Source organism: Lithobates pipiens, unplaced genomic scaffold (assembly GCF_037356315.1).
Source record: "Lithobates pipiens isolate NorthernLeopardFrog02 unplaced genomic scaffold, aLitPip1_a1.2 Scaffold_23, whole genome shotgun sequence".
Lineage (NCBI taxonomy): Eukaryota > Metazoa > Chordata > Amphibia > Anura > Ranidae > Lithobates > Lithobates pipiens.
The window spans coordinates 145884813-145905757 of NW_027507785.1; the positions used below are offsets into that span (position 1 = coordinate 145884813).

General features: G+C 42.4%; 1 protein-coding gene across 7 annotated transcripts in view; it reads right to left on the reverse strand.

Moving 5' to 3' along the window:
* The window catches only part of IPPK (inositol-pentakisphosphate 2-kinase), a 1165378-nt gene that overhangs the window by 520817 nt on the left and 623616 nt on the right, over window positions 1–20945 (reverse strand). For all 7 annotated transcript variants that reach the window (XM_077452467.1, XM_077452466.1, XM_077452469.1 and 4 more), the window contains one exon: window positions 8203–8261. In XM_077452467.1, the coding sequence (XP_077308593.1) occupies window positions 8203–8261 (59 nt within the window). The remainder of the gene's footprint in view (window positions 1–8202; window positions 8262–20945) is intronic.

Here is a 20945-nt window from a genome sequence, read left to right on the forward strand (position 1 = left end):
GTGGACTTTGGGGGGACCCCCACGCCAATTTTTTTCGGCGTTGGGGTTCCCCTTTAAGTCCATACCAGGCGGCGGGGCCCGCGACGTCTCCTTCGCGGGCCCCGCCTACCTGGAGACGCGCTCGTAACGAGCAGACTTTCCTCCGAGCGGGAACAGTTTGCTCATTTCGAAAGTGGCCTACACACGGGCGGACTGTTCGCTCAAACAAAGTTTCAGCGGACAGTTTTTCGGAATTTCCGAAAAACTTTGTACGTCAAACTGTCCGCTGAAGCCCCACACACGAGCGGACTGTCCGCTGAAACACTGTTCAGCGGACAAAGTTGAGCCAACAGTCCGCCCGTGTGTACGCGGCCTTAGGGGTGTAATATACTCGATAGATAAAATAAAGATGCAATACTCTCTGGGAGGGGGCAATAGAGACAAGCATTCCCTGTTTGAGAACCTGATCCCATTCTATCATAGATAAAGGCCCCACATTACATTCCCATTTCTTCTTGTTCTTGATCGGACCTCCCCGATCTATCATTCTATCCCCAAGCCTGGCATACAGTCAAAAAATTACTCCCTTAGTCAACCCTGTAGACATTATTTGTGTCAAAACAGGGGTTTGGGTCCACTGTATTGTTTGAGCCCCAAATTGGGTCTGGACTGCATGCCTGACCTGGAGATATTTATAAAATAAACTATTAGACAAATTAAATTCCTGTTTCAGATTGACAAATTATTTGATAGCATTACCTGCAAATAATTGACCCAGGCGTTTAATCCCTTGATTCTCCCATTCACTAGATCTTTCAATTTTAGCTAGTTCAACTAGATTCCTATTATCCCATAGAGGAGCTAGTTCTGATATCCCCTGGTATCCTAAAATGGCCTTCGTTATATGCCAGAGTTTAACAATTTGGTTTATCATTGGGCAACGTATTGCAAACAAATTTGCCTCTAGGGCTTCAGTGAGTGTACTATGGGGACACTCTATCATCATCAGTCCACCTCTGGGATTGCCCCCATTTAACATTCCTCCTCCTGCTAGGTGCTGTAGCTGGGACGCCAAGTAATAAAGTCTAGGGTGTGGAACCGCCACCCCCCCCCCCTTCCTCCAACGGTAATTTTAACGTCTGCAAGCTAATCCTGGACTGGCCTCTTCTCCAGATTAAATCTCTAAACAGAGATTCCATTCTCTTAAACCACTTCAGACCTATCCATAATGGGGCATTATGGAGAAGGTATAAGATTTGGGGCAGCCATATCATCTTGACGAGGTTACAACATCCTGCCACCGATAGGGGGAAGCGGCTCCAAATGTCTACCTTCTGTTTCAAGTTTTGTAAAAGAGGGGCTAAATCATCACTAAGATACAAATTTACATCCCTCGCTATCCAGACCCCCAGATACTTCAATTTTTCTACCACCTTTAAGTTGAAAATATCGTATGGTATATCTCTAGCTCGGGTATCTAACGGAAGTAATGCCAATTTATCCCAGTTGATGACCAATCCCGACGTTTGACCAAATTCTCCAACCAGTCTTATCACAGCTTTTAACGAGGTTTGAACATCTCCTAGAAAAAACAAGACATCGTCGGTAAACAATGCTATCTTATCCTCTTCTACTCCACTCCTAAATCCTTGTATGTCCAAGTTAGCTCTAATTGCTATTGCCAACAGCTCTATTGCAAGAACAAAGAGTAAAGGAGACAGGAGACAGCCCTGTCTCGTTCCTCGTTCCAATTGGAACACTTCAGAATACTCATTATCAGAAAGGCTTTTAAAGAGTTCCAGATCACCCCCGCCGACACAGTATTAGTGTTAATTCTTATAAACTCTCTTAATTCAATCTTTAGTGCTGTCTATGATCTCCAGCCATGAGGGATCGGTCTTCCATTCTCTTGGATAAAACTTTTTTCCCCAATAATAAAGGTCAGCGTTAAGGGGATCAGATAACCCCCTGGGACCATATTCTATATTACCTATCAAATTCGAGGCCTCGCTATTAACCAACACCATGTCAAGTCTAGACAAGGTAAGATAGGAGGCTGAAAAAACAAGAGTACAATCTTGCTGGCGGATGTCGGTCACGCCACAAGTCGCATAACCCCACTTCATGTAAAAAAAGAGCCAATCTACTCTCCTCCCCAACCACTGGGCTCTTTACTGATGGAAATCTATCAAGGGACCTATCCAACACCTCATTAAACTCCCCTATTGCCATCACTGGGATTCCGGGTTTATCTATTAAAAATGTTGTTAATTCATATAGGATCTCCAGTTTAAATGGGGGTGGAACATATATATTTGCCATCACATATGGTTTATTTTCAATTGAACAGTATAAGAAAATATACCGACCCTTAGAATCAATACAACTCTTATAACAAGAGAACAAGACTTCTCTATTGATCAAAATGCTCACCCCTCTTGAATAATATGAAAATACTGAATGGAATTGGGTCTGAAATTTCCAGCTACGGTGCAGTGGAACCATTTCACCGATTAGGTGTGTCTCCTGGAGACTCACCGGTTAGGTGTGTCTCCTGGAGACACAACAATCCGGGTCCTTTTCCCTCCAACGATGACAGCACGACGGCTCTCTTAACCGCATCTCCCAGACCTCTAACATTCCATGATATTACACTAATTTCCTTTACCTGCATCCAGTCCAATATAAGTATAATCGGGCATAATACAGAAAAAAAAAAAAAACTACACATAAGAATATTCACAAATATACCAATTTCTCCTCCTTGTCTTAAATACTTAACCCCATATAAGTGATTCCCCCTCATATCTCCTTGCAAAAGGTGAAAATTTACTCTCATGCATATTAGTTCCTGTTCATTATCTTCCCCCCACCCACCCTACCCTTCTCATCCCCTAGACCTACAGCATCCCACCCACCCCTCCTGCCCCTCAGGGCTTCCTCATAGGAGTGCACCTGTGACCTTCTCAAATCCTTCCCGCAACTTCCTTACACATATAATTTTTTATATATTTAACATAAATTTAACCAAAATAGAGGGCTTAACTGCCCTCTTACACCCATGGCAACAAACATTTCTCACCCATTGCTATTCAACCCCCCTACTCCTATTGTATGTGAGATAATAGTGTAAATCTATAAAATATTTTTTTATTCATTACCCCTACCCTTCATATATACCCCACAAAATATAACCGATCACGTATTTATCACAACAAATGTCCAGATTATGTAGGTTTACAGATCCTTCTTATTTTCTTCTAACCATTGTCCTGCCTCCATCGATGTATTGAAGAAAAAATGTCCTGCCACCTTCTGAAACCCTTAAATGAGCCAGATACAAAAGGGCATAATTTACCTTATATTTTCTCATACTACGCTTGACTGGAATAAATTCAGCCCTACGTTTCTGGAGATCCGGGGAAAAATCAGGATAAAAGGGAAACCCTAGCCTCCTCAAATCTAATATCACCCACCTCCCTGGCCCTTCGAAGCAAAGTCACTTTATCATTGTAGTTGAGAATTCTCATTACCATCGGCCTGGGACGCTCCCCTACATGGTGGGTTTTTGAGGGAGTTCGATGTGCTTGTTCTATCGCAAATAAGGGTCTAAAAGAGGTACCCCCAAAGATCTCCCAGGACCATCCTTCCAAAAAAGTTAAGTCGGGGCCCTCACTGCGTTCGGGGAGGCCTATCACCCTAATATTATTTCTACGATTCCTATTTTCCATCTCATCCAGCTTAGCGACTTGAGTATTTATTGTGTCTTTTTACAGCTCGATTTCCCGCTTCACTGGACTCAACTCATCCTCCACTAGGCTTACTCATTCTTCAAGCTCGGAAGTTCTTAACACGGTTTTACTCAGATCTTGTTTCATAGAAAATAACTCCTCCTTAATACATCTTAACTGGCCATCAAAGCTGAAAATTGAGTCTTTGCATTCCTTAAGCGCATTTAATATCTCACGTAATGTGGGTTCCCCCTCTAACTCAATGGACGGAGGTATGTAGATAGTGGCTGCTTCTGAGTTTACGCAGGCAGTTAATACTCTACCACCCCCCCCCGAGCCCTTACTACCTACATTTTTAACCACCAAGGGGGTAGAAGGGTTAGAAGAAGTATGCCCTTGGCTCTTTCTGTCCACAGGGAGATTTTTCTGCTCTTTATTTTGTGATACTTGCTGTGAGCCCAGTTTGGAGGGTGAGACCGATGCTGAGTGAGCATATCTTTCCAATTTAGTGGCTGCAGCAGAAGCCATCTGGTTGGTTTTATCTTTTGAAGCACGAGTAACTTGTGACCCCTCATGGGGTAAATGTTCCTCAGGAGGCCTTTTCCTAGACATGGCTATCTTATATATTTAAATGTATCTCTTACTAACGTGAAAAAACAAAACAAAAAAACTGGTCCACAAAAAAGTTATACTTAAATTTGCTTCTTAATTGCCATAAAAAATAAAAATAAATAAAAGGCACCAACAGTCCACTTTTGTTTACTATTTTGCAGCAGTCCAATTTAGCAGGGGTGAGGCAACATAAATGTGAGCATAAGCGTAAGCATACGTCCAATCCAAGCCAATCCAGGCAGCATTAGCACCATTATCCCATGTATCCAAAATAGCACACACAGTACATAATAGGGCCCCCCCTCTAAAAGTTCAAAAAATTAGGAAACCAGCCAAATAAGAAACGGTTACCTCATTCCTGTTTTCCCCATGGGGTGGAGGGGAAGAGATGCTCTTAATTCATCCCAAATACAAAGTATAGTCAAGGACAGGCAGAGAGCTCAACAAGGGGGCCAGGGATCAAATCCTCCACTCAAGCAGTAACGGCAGCAGCAGCAAGGGATCATCTCTTATCCACAGCGGGAAAGCAGCAGCCCGGCATCCACACTCACCCCCCTCCTGGTCGAGTCATCCCTTCAGATCTCGCGAGAATCACAACTCCTCACGCCTCCTTCGCATCCAGCAGCCCAGCGGCTCCCAAACCGATGTCCCGCTGCACACCTGCGGGAGGAGAGACCAGAAAGGAGGCTGGGAACCACCGCACCCAGCAGGTACAGGGGCTCCGCAAACACGCCACTCGCACTTCACACAGCAGAGACCAGGGAACAGTGAAGGGTGAACACAGTGCAGCATTATGGCAGCGTTATGGTAGACGGAGCAGAGTGGGAGAGCAGCATCACATGCTCACTCCCAAACCTCACTCACGTCCGCTCCTGGTCACGCCCCCCTCACCTTATCTAAAAAAAAAAAAAAAAAAAAAAAAAAAAAGACACGCCATAGGGTTTTTTTTTCTGCACCCTCTGCATTCCTGCACCCTCTGCATCCCTTCCTTACACACTATCCCCCGTCTGTATGCACGCCCATAATGTCAGGATCTCACTTTACAATAGTGATATCACATAATTTATCATTTTAGACTATTATTAAATACTTTGTTAATTGATGTAGATACATATATATTCTCATTTCAGCTGTTACGACATATATGGCCATGGGGAGCTCTAGGACACAACACATTCACCCCCCTTTTTTTCTTGTCACCATGTCTGCCCTCCACCTGCTCCCTATGTGGTTGCTGCAAACCATGCCTCTTCAGCTCCCGGTGGAGGCACTTACCACTTTTACCTCTGGAGATCAGTCCACTGGATCAACAGACCATAATGTGAGTATGGAGCGCCTCTTGGAGGCCACATGCTTTTTCTCGAATAAAATCATCATTGTATGCCACATTTCACCAATACTTATTGTCTTTCTAGATACCCCACATATACATCTACTCCTGAGGAAGCGAGCAGAGCACACGGAACGCGTCAAGTATATAAGCTGTATATGTATACTATGCACTTTTAGCATTATAACAAACATGTTTATGGTCAAGTTATGGTTCATGATGGTTCTTATACATATTTATTCATAACTATGTCTGTGAAAATCAAATAAAATCTTTATTAATTTATCATACTTATTTGTCTTGACCTATATGAACAACTCATTTAAAGTCCCATGGGCTAACTCGTTTTGTAATATATGTATTATAGGGATGTAGTTAGTATTTAGACCACCCTCTTCTTATGTTGTATCAATTACATTTTTGATCACTAATTCAATGAAAATAAAATGACCATTACAAAAAAAAAAAAAAGAGTTAATGGCAGCCAGACATGTTTGAAAGGAATTAAACATTATTGATACATATTGTACATGCATTAAATATTTTCAAGCAAAGCAATAATTCCTGTCTCAATCATCTCACTACCTTGGACATCCTGCCTTCTTCATTGCAGCTTTCATTCCTCAGTTATCACCCCTTGGCATCAAGCGCTCATCCACCCTTCACTATAACCAATAAAAATTCCTTTCTGGAGCTGTCACTACATGAAACAAGGACTATCTGGACAAGTAGAGACTGGGGCAAGCAACGCATGCATGAGCAAAAATCACGTGGGTTTTGAATCACTGCTGTGAACTGCAAGTTGGTTATGTTTGCCCCCCATTCCAAAAGTTCATATTGCTTATTTGACCCTAAGCATGTCTGGTTTGACTGTCATTTTCTATAACAGTTGCCCTTTAACCTTCCTGGCGGTATGATTATTTCAGATTTTTGGTGCTGAAAGAGGTACAAATATTTTGCATGGGAATTTGGCGCTTTATATTGTAGGCCTGTAATTCTTAGGAATAACTCACTTAAATCTGCCCAAACCAGAGTCTAGTAGACATCCTGGGTATGATAAAGTTTGAAAAATGAAATCATAAATTATATTATAATAAATAACTATAAATAATTCTACCAATATAATAATAATAAAAATGATTCAATAATGTAATCAAATCAAAAACAAACACTGGCATTTGCTCAGTTGCAGAATTGTCACTGTCATTACTTTTCAGTGTTTGATGACAGATCTCCCCACAAATCACTATCGCTCAATTCTGCAAGTTATTTTCATTTATTATCGCTGATTCCTAACTGGTCTAAAACCACTTTTGATGCAAAGGGACAGTTTTGGTTGCTACGGGCAATCTCCAGTTTCTAGGCAGAAAGAAAAGTTTTTATTAAATGAAACTGCTTGCAGGGCACTCGAAAAACCACAAGGGACAAAAGGGAGGTGAAATAATTACATACAGTACAGATTACAGTGTACTGTATGTATTATGTGTTTCACTTTTTGAATTTGGCACCGTTCTCCATCCCCGTGCGTCACAATGCAGACGAGACATCGCAGGATCCAGGGAACAAGGTAAGTAAGCTCTTCTTGGATCCTGGGCTCGGGGTTACCGCTTTTGATTCTGAAATTCCACCCCGAGTCAGACTCGGGAATACCGGCAGGGAGCTTAACTAAATTATAGATCCGTGCTATAGCCAAATAACGGCTACAGCGCGGATCTGCTTTGCCGGGAGAACATCTATTGACGTCCTCCTCTTTCAAAGCTGGCCTGAAGGGGGCACGCGGAGCACGCTGTGATCACAGATCCGAGTAAGGCCCCTTACCTTGCAATCAGCTGTCAGCCAATGACAGCTGATCACGTGATGTAAACAGAGGATCAGTAAATGTTTTTTTGTTTTTTTCTCACGCTGAAAAAAGATGATTGTTGCCTTGTGTTTGAAGGGACATCAGTCCCGAAGAAGAGCCTCTGTGCCCACCAGTACTGCCTGCCAGTGCCAGAAATCAATGTCACAAATCAGTGTCCACAGTATATCAGTGCCACCTATCAATGCCCACCAGTGGTGCCAATTAGTGTCACCTACCAGTGCCCATCACTGCCACCCATCAGTGTCCAGTGCCAGCTATCATTGCCACCTATTAGTGCCTTCCGTGGCACCTATCAATGCCCTTCAGTGCCCATTGGTGCAGCCTTATCAGTGCCCATCGGTGCAGCCTTATCAGTGACCAGTGAAACCTCATCAGCATACATCAATGAAGGAGAAAAATGACCTGTTATTAACAAAATATAAAACAGTTTTGTATTACTTTTAAATCAGTCTTTTTTTTTTTTAACAAAAAATGGAAAACCCAGAGGTGATCAAATACCACCAAAAGAAAGCTCCGTTTGTGGGGAAAGAAATTTATTCGGGTACAGTGTTGTATGACCGCACAATTGTCATTCAAAAAGTGACAGCTCTATAAGCTGAAAATTGGTCTGGGCAGGAGGGGGGTTTAGGTGCCCAGTAAGCAAGTGGTTAAGCAAAGCTGTACATAAAAGATAAGCAGTTAGCACATACCCTGAGAAGAGATCCAGTGGACAGTATTTGCTAATCCTCTTCCATTTTCCTTTTGAAACCTAAAATATGCAGAAAGTAATTTTCAAATGTCACTTCATATTTTTAGTAAGGCATAGGATAATTAGAGCAAGCTTAAAATGTGTCAAAAGTAAAGGGTGAAAATCACATTAAAGCAGTTAGAAAACAAAAAAAAACAAACAAACAGTGTTATAGACACTTTCTTATACAGTTATAACTATGCAGATGCCATAACTGATGTTGCTTAGTTTCAGAAATGATATGTTTTAACATTTTTACAACGGTAAAAAGTTTTGACAGTATTGGTTGTATTAATGCCAAAGGGTCCCAACAATGTGTCAAAATTGTCCGATGTGTCCGCCATAATGTCACAGTCACAATAAAAATCGCTGATCACCGCCATTACAAGTTAAAAAAAAAAAAATCATAAAACTGCCATAAGTCTATCCCATATATTGTAGAAGCTATAACATTTGCGCAAACTAAATCAATAAACGCTTATTGCTTTTTTTTATTTTACGAAAAACATGTAGAAGAATATGTATCAGCCTAAACTGAGGAAAAAACGATTTTTGTATATTTTTTGGGGATATTTATTTTAGCAAAAAGTAAAAAAAAAAAAAAAAAAGTGTTTATTTCCAAAATTGTTGCTCTTTTTTTGTTTATAGCGCAAAATATCAAAACCGCGGGCATGGCTTGGCGCGCAGGAGAGATGGACGCCTGAGGACAGAGCTCCGGTGTGGTTTGCCAGCTCTCTCAGCTTAGCGATCGTTCCGCTGCACGATGGGCAGAGCATCAAGAGGGGCTTCACATCACAGTCACCCCCACACACCGGGACCCTCAAAACAGAAGCAAATCCCGGAGATTTTCTTGTCACAGGGACAGGGAAGGAGAGGCCCCGCGGAGGACAAGATGGCGCACCCGCATGTGAGGGAGGAGGAGGAGGAATTTGATAATGAATCCCTGGCAAATTCTGAGGACTTGGTAAGAGACACTTCTCCCTCTGACCAGCCGCTTACACATGCTGCCATGATGGACATAGCTGCTGATATTAAGACATCACTTTCTACAGCAATCACTGACCTGAAGGCTGACATCCTCATGCTCACTATACAAATGGCGGCAGGTGAGAGGGCTGGTAAACAGAGACAAAGCAATCCAGAGATTAGAAGAAGTCTCACATACTCATTCACAGCACCTGATTAATGTGAATAGACATTTAGAGGATTTGGACAATATGGGCAGGAGATGCAATATTAGGGTCAGAGGAATTCCTGAAGCAGTGACTACTGAACAGATCAAACCTGTCCTTTGCTCAGTTTTTAACAAACTGCTTGACAGACCACAGGAATCCCCCATAGACTTTGATAGAGCTCATAGAGCTCTGAGACCAAGAGCCCCTGACCCAGCCCCACCACATATCATTTGCTGCCTTTCTAGTTACACCCTGAAAGAAGAAATATTACTGAAAGCAAGACAGAATGATCAGATCATGTTTAATGACACTGCCATTCAACTGTTTCAAGATCTATCACCTATAACCCTAAGGAACAGAAGAGCGATCAAGCCTCTATTAGATGCCCTCAGAGAAAAGGGGATACCATACAAATGGAGGTTTCCCTTTGCAGTTCAGGTGTCATATAACGGAAAACAACACCTCTTACGCACTCCTGAGGATCTGCCCGCTTTTTGCAATAATGTCCAGATTGATCTGATTGACCTACCAGAGTGGTATCAGGAATTCCGCCTCCCAACCCCCATTGCCCAATCCTTCATCGCCCCCTCACATATCTCCGTGTAAGTCACGCTTCATCAAAGGAGTAGGAGGTAAAAAACAAAAACTGTACCAAAATTACCACCCAGCCACTCCTCTTCAAAAATCCAGCAAACTGAGGGACATTTGTTAATTCAACTGAACAACGCTTTAGCATAATAACACTGATTTCAACAACTTGCATTGGCTGTCAGGAAAATAAGCTCTTCATCTACAGCATGACTTGGGCATGGGCAGCTGATTTGATTTCAGATATCACAATATGCTCCATTATAAACCCTCACAAACCACTTTCATAGCATACCCGAGGTCTTTTTTTTTTTGTGTTTAACAACTTCCATATGCTGATAGGCAATTATCCACTTCAGCTACAGCAAGACGCATTACTTGTATTTTTATATTCAACCTCTGCCAAACCCCTTTTCTTCTTGCTACTAAATGGAGCCCACGGTCAGCCAAAGCTGTCCTCATTCACGCAATCTGCCTCTGTGCAGGTCTCTTTGGTCCATTTACTTGGCATACCAGATATACCTTGTTCCTATATCAGCTAATGCTCTCCTCTTTCCTTTTGGATCCATTGTCTTACCGGCTCGTGGGCTTTCTCAGGCCTTTTTTATTTATTTTTCTCAGCGCAAATAGGATTCACTCTTGCTTACTTTGCAGAAGACGTGATGACAGACCAGGACGAATAGACTTACCTCGCTGGGCTGATAGTCAAACGGAATGGAACCTATAGCTGGACACTAGGGTAACTTAATTCTGAGAATCAGTAACATTCAATCGCCAACTTTGACGATTTGACCAACTGTTCTCACATAGTATATTGCATTAAGATAATCTAACAGAAATTTATACTGATTGGACTGAAAGGTTTGTTTATGCCTATCACAAGAGCTGGGACTGGCTTATTTACGATGCAAACCACATCCTATCCCAAGGCCAGATATTTAATAAGAGAGGACTAATTCTAATTCTCTTCACTAACAATTTGAGTTCCTAGAAGTTGTTTAAAAGTTATTATTAATGATAAGTGCTTGACTCTGGGATACCACTGGGATGCCGGAGAGCTAACCAAGGGGGGTTAAACTGATCTTATCCTTAAGACCACAGTCATGATTACACGCCCATTCTCAAATAATCTGTCCCACTGGACCTAAATTATTCACATAGGAGTTATCAAGGTCTTTTTTCATATCACACGGTTCATTTATAGACCGGATAATGAGGCGGGCTGTCCTATGATCTCAACGGCTCCCCATCAAGTATTCGTAGACAGCAATATGTGCTACATGATTTCAATAGCCCCCTGGCCTTTACCTCTCAGTAAGTTTTTATCAGGCATTTCCTGATGTAGTTATAGAACACTACTGTGCTGGGAGGAACTGACCTTATGCCAAGGGCAAACAAGGACCCGGTCCTAGATTTTTCAACACCTATTAGCTGTTCTTTAATATGACCAATCCTGCAGCCACAAAGGCTTTCTCTTTTTTTGTTTACTTATCTTGTTGTTTTTCTGTTATTTACTGAAGTTGTTATCCATTTTGCATATTAACGCTATTGTCAATACCACATACCCCGACCTCAAAGACGGGGAAAGTGAGTCACCTGTCCCAAGGTATACTGGTAGATTTAAAGCTAAACCACAATGCTGGATTAGAAACGCACATCGATCGCTTGATAATTTATCATTGATGTATTTTCAGAGAGCTGTCACCCACCCCACACCACTGATTCTGTCTGAACCATTGAGGTTTTTGATAGACCTTTATTGTTTAACCGAATATATTATCTAATCTGTGTTAGCCTTCCCATTAACCCCCCCCCCAGATAATACACCGCAAACAGAAGAAACCGTAGTAGCATTTTCTATCTACCCATTCTGTAACGTGGGAAAGACGATCCCACGTGACAGGATATAAATATATACCCTGCTTCCCCCTTTTGCTCTTGTTTTGTTTCCTCTTCTGCCCCCCTTCTCCCTCCTTTTTTTTTTTATCTCTTCTCCCCTCTGCTCTTCCCACCCATTCCCCTTAATTTTCTATATTTTTTATCTCTCTTCTATAATTCTTTATTCACTTAAGAACCCCTCTAGACTTTTACAGTATGGCATATATGGGTCTAGGTCACGCACCTACAATCATATCCCATAATGTAAATGACTTAAATACGCCTGAAAAAAGAAAAACTCCTTAATGAACTTAAAAAAAAGTAGACCACAAATTGTTTTCATACAAGAAACTCACTTTAAAAGGAAACCAGATACCCAGATTAACAAATAATTTCTTTACAGAAGCCTTTCACGCCACAAACCCACATGCAAAAACAAAAGGAGTCGCAATTCTTCTTAGTAAGGAATCGCTCTTTGTTACACATCACCAATGATCAGATCCGGATGGCAGATACATTTTTTTTAAAGGGTCCATGAATGGCAAACCAGTTACACTGGCTAATGTCTATTTCCCAAACAGGGCACACATTTCCTTCTGCCAATTGATAATCGACGAACTAAAGAGCTTTGCAGAAGGATGCATCATATTGGGAGGAGATTTCAATATCCCCTTGGAACCCAAACAAGAGACATCCTCAGGCAAATCCTGTATAGCATATAATATCCTTAAAAAAATAAAGACTCTTCTCAAATCCTTGACCCTTCTAGACACTTGGCTCACATTAAACCCCACAGACAGGGACTTCACCTTTTATTCTAATGCCCACAAACGCTACTCCCGAATAGATCTTCTTTTTATTACCCAAAGGGATCTACATGATCTCATGAAAGCAGAGATAGGCTCTATCACCTTATCTGATCATGCACCCACCTCCATTAAACTACATGTTAAAAATAGCCAGAAACTGACCTTTTGTTGGAGACTAAATGCCTCCCTCCTCACAGACCCTAATATACTTGCTCAGATTCACGAAACGCTCACAAGTTACTTCTCCCTGAATGACACGCCAGATGTATCTCCCCTGACAATCTGGGAGGCACATAAAAGTGTGGTCAGAGGAGAACTGATTAAATGGGGCGCCAGAAAGAAAAGAGAAAAAGAAAAATATATCACCGAATTATTACAAAAAATCACAAAATTAGAACTGATTCACAAACAATCTTTAGCCCAAATAAACCTACCTGAACTTACGAAAGCGAGAAAAGACCTGGAGGAAATGTTAGACAACAAAACAAGGAGTTTTCTATTCTTCAAAAAAGCCATCTATTATGATCAAGGAGATAAAAGTGGCAGGATTCTAGCCAGGGCTTTAAAAGAATCCACCCTATCCAACAACATTCATGGGATACGATCCAAAGATGGTACAATGACACATGATTCCTCCAAAATTGCAGCTATATTCCATTCTTTCTATTCATCACTGTACAATATACATTCTCAAAATAATCCCCTGGCAGAATCAGGAATCAGGACCCAGGCCTTCTCTAACTATCTCTCCAATTGCAATATGCCAACGTTACCAAAAGATGCGGCTGATATCCTGGATCGCCCTATTTCTTCATCCGAAGTCACAAAAGCCATAAAAGACCTAGCCACTGGTAAAAGCCCAGGACCTGACGGGCTTACATCTCAATATTATAGATCCTTCCCTGATATCCTCACAGAACCTCTAACCGAGGCACTAAATGCTATCAGATTAGGTCACCAAGCCTCCCCTAAATTTCTAATGGCCCATATAATCGTTCTCCCTAAACCCAATAAAGATGACACCAACTGTACAAATTACAGACCCATCTCGCTCCTCAACTTAGATCTAAAAATCCTAGCGAAGATCATAGCAAACAGAATTAGACCCCTGTTAGAGAAACTCATAGGCCCAGAGCAAGTGGGTTTTATGCCAAATCGGGAAGCGAAAGATAATACCACCAAGACACTAAACCTAATTCACAGAGCTGTGAGGGACAAAGTCGAGTCGAGTAGAGAAGGCCTTCAACCGCGTCGATAGGGATTACATGTTCCGAGTATGTGAACACGTGGGCTTTGGTTCTGGTCTGATGAAATGGGTCAGAGCAATTTATGCCAACCCAAGCACTAAAATTAAAGTGAATGGGATCCTTTCCAAACCGGTAAAAATTAATAACGGAACAAGACAAGGCTGCCCCTTGTCACCCCTTCTCTTTATTTTATCCATTGAACCTCTGATTAGAACCATCAATCTCCAAACGGACATACATGGTTTTGTGTTAGACAGAAGGGAATTCAAGGTAGTGGCATATGCCGATGATTTACTTTTCTATATAACCCAACCCCACATCTCAATTCCAAACCTTTTGAAGGCCTTCCAAGAATTCTGCACATTATCAAATTTCAAAATTAATCACAAGAAATGTGAAACATTAGGTCTTAACCTCTCGCAGGATACTGAGCGTCGGACTAGAGCCAACTGCCCATTCAAATGGGAATCCATATCTTTACAATATTTGGGTGTCCACATTACTCCAAATTTTGACTCCTTATTTGCTTGCAATTTTCAACCCCTGCTTAAGAAAATAGAAGCAGATCTCAAAAGATGGAATAGTGGGAAGTTCTCATGGTTTGGCAGGGCGGCCATACTAAAAAATGGCTGTATTGCCAAGATTGCTATATTTGTTTCATACGCTTCCTATAGACATTCCGGACTCCTTTTTCAGGCAACTAACAAGATTGCAGAGTAACTTTCTCTGGGCAAACAAGAGACCCACGTGTACGACTCAACTTTTTGCAGAAACCCAAACCGAAAGGGGGTATAGGTCTGCCTGATTTCAGGAAGTACTATTATGCATCACATCTCTCCAGAATCATAGATTGGCACTGCCATGAGTACTGTAAAGATTGGGTATGTCTGGAGAAGGCAAGTTCAGATTTGTCTATTCCGTTTTTACCATGGTCCAACTATTCCACAACCCCACTTAACATCAAGGGTCACCCCATGGTCAATACCACATTAAAAATTTTCCACAAAATTGCTACAAAACACGGAATCTCATCAACCCCAAGCCCTCTTACCTCACTAGCTAATAACCCTGATTTTCCTCCAGGTCTGAATAACAAAAAAAATATTTAGAAATTACCCTAAGGAACCAATGGTGGTCTCTCACTGCCTCTCTAATAACCACATGAAACAGTTTGTTTACTTAAGACATGAGTTTGGATCGTATCCCTTGACCCTTTGGGCCTATACCCAAATCCAAGATTTCATCCTAAACAATAAAAGCAAAGAGGCCTTTTTTAGACCTCTTACCAATTTTGAAAAAATCTGCGCCAAGAAGGAACCGATTAAAAAAACGACCTCCCTATTGTACAGCTGGCTCATCCAGCCGAAGTCGAATTCCCCTGACAGATATAAAGCTTTATGGGAAAGGGATCTCCAAATGCAGTTCTCGGACTCTCAATGGGAAAAAGCAAATGTCTTCACACACAAATGCTCTTTGAGTTCTCGTTTGCAAGAAACTTCTTATAAAATACGATCACAGTGGTATATTACACCAATAAAAAAAAAAACATTGGTATCCCGGAAGGTCCGACATATGCTGGAGATGCAGAGAAGAAACAGGTTAATTTATTCATTTATGGTGGAGCTGCCCAAACATTCAGCCTTTTTGGACCCAGGTGAAACATTGGATAAAACACATTACAGGTTATACAATGGATATAAATGCTGCTTGGTGTCTTCTCCACATAACACACCTCTCATACAAATCCTATAAGAAGTCTCTGATTAGGCACCTGCTCAATGCAGCAAAGAGTCTGATTCCTCTACATTGGAACTCCCAAAACATCCCCTCGATTAAAGACTGGTTTTCAAAAATTAGCTTAATTCACAACATGGAAGAAATTATTGCTACCGAAAACACTGAACAATTCCATTTAATGTGGAAACCTTGGCGTACTTTTATTACCTCAGACACCTTTAGAACTCTATCTAAATAATTAATTCTGGGACACATAGAAGGCATGATACATTCAGGATGGATAAATCCCCCTGACTCACTAAACTTTAACTTAAATAATTGTGTAGATCTACAAATTAGGATATCTGGTAGTCCTTGACATGGTCTCTCTCCTTTTTCCCCTTTCATTACTTAACAATACCAAATATCATTTGCATATATTGACTTGTTCAAACTGTAGACTTCATATATATTAATATATATGTACAATGCAACTATTTGGAACTATGTCTTACCATTTGAAAGCTCATAAGATGTATACATTACCTTGTTCTTACCATTCTTTGTTATTGTTTATCATCTTCAATAAACTTTATTGCCAAAAAAAACAAAAAAACGCAGAGGTGATCAAATACCACCAAAAGAAAGCTCTATTTGTGGAGAAAAAAGGACATTGATTTTGTTTGGGAGCCACGCCGCACGACCATGCAATTGTCAGTTAAATCGACGCAGTGCCGAATTGCAAAAAGTGGTCTGGTCAGGGGCTTAAGTGGTTAAAGAGGTCTACATGAAAAACAGAGAAGTCAAAGATCACAGGGCACAGTGTCGCCTCCTCACACCTGATTTCAACCTCTAATAGCTGTGCTACCGTGTGACAATTGCATGCATTGCATGGCAAACATGGGTTTAAATCAGGTAGTTATAAGGCAACATATCACCTCCTCACTAACTGTGAAACACACTTTGATCCCTTTTTGGAGGAGAAAGAGTGCCTGCTGCACTTGTAAATGACCCCTTATCTGCATTCAGCAATAGCACCCTTAGGGCTCATTCACAGTGGTTGAATCACAGTTTTACTGCCCCCAATCCTTACATCCTTTAGCTGCTGAGGTAGCAGCCAAAGGTGTACACATGCTGCAGCAGGAATTAAACTGGCGGTCATTTGACAGCCGGCGGTCGGCAACCAGTTAAGGAGTGGTGGGCTACCTCTGACTCACCTACCCTCCATCTATCCATTAAAATGCATGTGCTTCCACTGTGGAGACTAACATTAAGAGTTAGGACTGCAGAAATATTGGGATGCCTTGGAGCGTCTCTGCAGCTTTATGCATGCGTTTCCAAATGTGTGCCAACTAAATCCTTGTTTTCAACGCAGACTGGCTGGCAAGCTGATCTGGGGATTCTCTCTGATTTTGTTTATGTTGCCCTTCCACATGCTCCTTGCTGTGAAGGTCAGTTATATGTGGGGGCAGTGGCCATTTGTTTGTTACCATAACTTTTTATTACTTTTCTGGGGACAACCCACAATTTGAGATTTTTGTTTACTTTCACTTTCAATGATAATTGTAAACAAGAGAAATGGAGAGAATGAACCTCCTTAACCGGGGCACAGACAGCAATACAGACTGACAGGTGTTCTAATCCATCTCCCCTCTATTCAAAGCTAAAAAAAAAAAAAAAATGGCCTTCTTTACTTGTTTTAGTAGTAGTTATACTAACACATTCATGCTCTTAATTATGATGTACATCACCAGCAAATCTATCTTAGCCATGTTACCTAGATGTAATCACCATATTTATCAGAGTATAACACTTAAAATCAGGGGGAAATTGTGGGTGTGTGTTATACGCCGATCCCCGCTGTCTTTGGCAAGGGTACTGTGTACTCGGCTAGGCTCGCTGTCACACCCAGTCCCACCTCCTAGCCTTTACATCCCGCCATTGGACTGGTGTTGTGTCAATCATAGGAGACGGGCCAAGGGGCGGGATGGAGATGTGACTGTGAGCGGAGCCAAGTACACAAGTACACAGTACACTTGGCTCGGCCTATGTCTGTGGTGTTCCTCTTACCCTCAGAGACAGCAGGAACGAGCCGAGAGGAGCTGAATATCTTAGCGGCGGGGCTAAAGTTAAAAACCAAACATGCTGCAATTTTGGGCAAGGCTGCAGGTGGACACTGGGGAAGGCTGCAGATGGACACGGGGGAAGGCTGCATTGATTGGCATTTAAAATGCAAGGTTTTTTTTTTCCTTAACCACTTTCAGACCGGACCATTTTGCTGGTAAATGACCAGAGGTCTTTTTACAATTTGGCACTGCGCTGCTTTAACTGGTAATTGCGCGGTCATGCAATGTTGTACCCAAACAAAATTTGCGTCCTTTTCTTCCCACAAATAGAGCTTTCTTTTGATGGTATTTGATTGCCTCTGCGATTTTTATTTTTTGCGATATAAACGTAAAAAGACCGCAAATTTTGAAAAAAAATGATATTTTCTACTTTTTGTTATTAGAAAAATCCAATAAACTCAATTTTAGTCATACATTTAGGCCAAAATGTATTCAGCCACATGTCTTTGGTAAAAAAAAAGTCAATAACTGTATATTTATTGGTTTGCGCAAAAGTTGTCACATCTACAAACTAAGGTACGTTTTCTGGAATTTACGCAGCTTTTAGTTTACGACTGCCTACCTCATTTCTTGAGGTGCTAAAATGGCAGGGCAGTACAAACCCCCCCCCCCAAATGACCCCATTTTGGAAAGTAGACCCCCTAAGGAAATTGATAAGTGGCATGTTGAGCCCATTGAATATTTTATTTTTTTGCCTCAAGCGATTGAATAATGACAAAAAAAAAAATATTTTTTTTTTTTACACAAAGTTGTCACTAATTGATATATTGCTCACACATGCTATGGGCATATGTGAAATGACACCCCAAAATAAATTCTGCTGCTTCTCCTGAGTACGGGGATACCACATATGTGGGACTTTTTGGGAGCCTAGCCGCGTACGGGGCCCCGAAAGCCAAGAACCGCCTTCAGGTTTTCTAAGGGCGTAAATATTTGACTTCACTCCTCACTACCTATTACAGTTTTGAAGGCCATAAAATGCCAAGATGGCACAAAACCCCCACAAATGACCCCATTTTAGAAAGAAGACACCCCAATTTGCTGAGAGGCATGTTGAGTCCATGGAATATTTTATATTTTGCCACAAGTTGCGGGAACATTACAAACTTTTTTTTTTTTTTTTTTTTTTCACAAAGTTGTCACTAAATGATATATTGCTCACGCATGCCATGGGCATATGTGAAATGACACCCCAAAATAAATTCTGCTGCTTCTCCTGAGTACGGGGATACCACATATGTGGGACTTTTTGGGAGCCTAGCCGCGTACGGGGCCCCGAAAACCAAGCACCGCCTTCAGGCTTTCTAAGGGCGTTACAGTTTTGAAGGCCATAAAATGCCAAGATGGCACAAACGCCCCCCAAATGACCCCATTTTGGAAAGTAGACACCCCTAAATTTAGGGGTACACTAGTGAGACTAGGTAATAAATGGCGGGTGCCCTGAAACTATAAAAAAATAACTAACCAACCAGCGTCACCTGTAACCGTTATATGGTGATCACTGGTGAAAGGGTTAACTAGGGGGCAATCAGGGGGCTTTATGCGGTAGTATATGGGGGTCCCTGGCGCTATAAAAAGCTGCGGCGAATCTAAATACCTACCTGCCTAACTAGCGTCACCTGTGACACTAATACAGCGATCAGAAAAACGATCGCTTATTAGGCTGGGTTCACACTGGAGCGATGCAGGAACGCCACAAATCCGCGGCGGGTTCCCGCATCACATGCCTCCCGGCGGCAGTTCACACTGCCCTATGCGAACTGCTGGGAGTGTCAGTGAAATGGTAATGACACCCCCAGATCAGTTCGCATATCGCAGTGCGATCTGCAAACTCAGATCGCATGGTGTGAACACCCATGCGTTCCGATTCTGCTGCGGACCAAAAAAAGGGTCCCGTGCGAGTTTGCGGCGGGTGCGACATGAATTCAGCCATACTATCTGTATGGCTGAACTCGAATCGCACAGAGATCGGATGTGATTTGCACTGCAGTGCGGTGCGAATCACATCCGTTCTCAAACCGCTGCAATGTGAACAGAGCCTTAGTGACACTGGCGACGGGGGGTGATCACGGGGTTAAACCTTTATTGGGGGGGTTAGGGGGTACCTTAGAACTAAAGGGGGCTAACCCTAACTGCCCTAACAGTTATTACAGTCACAAATGACACCCGCCGGGTGATCAGGGGGTTAAACCTTTATTAGGTAATAAATGGCGGGTGCCCTGAAACTATAAAAAAATAACTAACCAACCAGTGTCACCTGTAACAGTTATATGGCGATCACTGGTGAAAGGGTTAACTAGGGGGCAATCAGGGGGCTTTATGCGGTAGTATATGGGGGTCCCTGGCGCTATAAAAAGTTGCGGCGAACCTAAATACCTACCTGCCTAACTAGCGTCACCTGTGACACTAATACAGCGATCAGAAAAATGATCGCTTATTAGGCTGGGTTCACACTGGAGCGATGCGGGAACGCCACGAATCCGCGGCGGGTTCTCGCATCGCATGCCTCCCGGCGGCAGTTCACACTGCCCTATGCGAACTGCTGGGAGTGTCAGTGAAATGTTAATGACACCCCCAGATCAGTTCGCATATCGCAGTGCGATCTGCAAACTCGGATCGCATGGTGTGAACACCCATGCGATCCGATTCTGCTGCGGACCAAAAAAAGGGTCCCGTGCGAATTTGTGGCGGGTGCGGCGCAAATTCAGCCATACTATCTGTATGGCTGAACTCGAATCGCACAGAGATCAGATGTGATTTGCACTGCAGTGCGAATCACATCCGTTCTCATAAACCGCTGCAATGTGAACCCAGCCTTAGTGACACTGGCGACGGGGGGTGATCACGGGGTTAAACCTTTATTGGGGGGGTTAGGGGGGCACATTAGAACTAAAGGGGGCTAACCCTAACTGCCCTAACAGTTATTACAGTCACAAATGACACCAATGCAAAAAAAAATGCACTGTGACTGGGGGGGGGGCAGGGGTAATTGGGGGGGTGATCGGGGGGTAAAGGGGGGGGGTGTGAGTGTGCCTGGCATGTTCTACTGTACGTGTGGTGTGTTGGTGCAACTCACCGATCCTCTCTCCTCGGTGCCGGAACGAAAAATACCGACACGGAGGAGAGATCACATCACTTCCTCTCCTGTGAGGAGAGGAAGTGATGT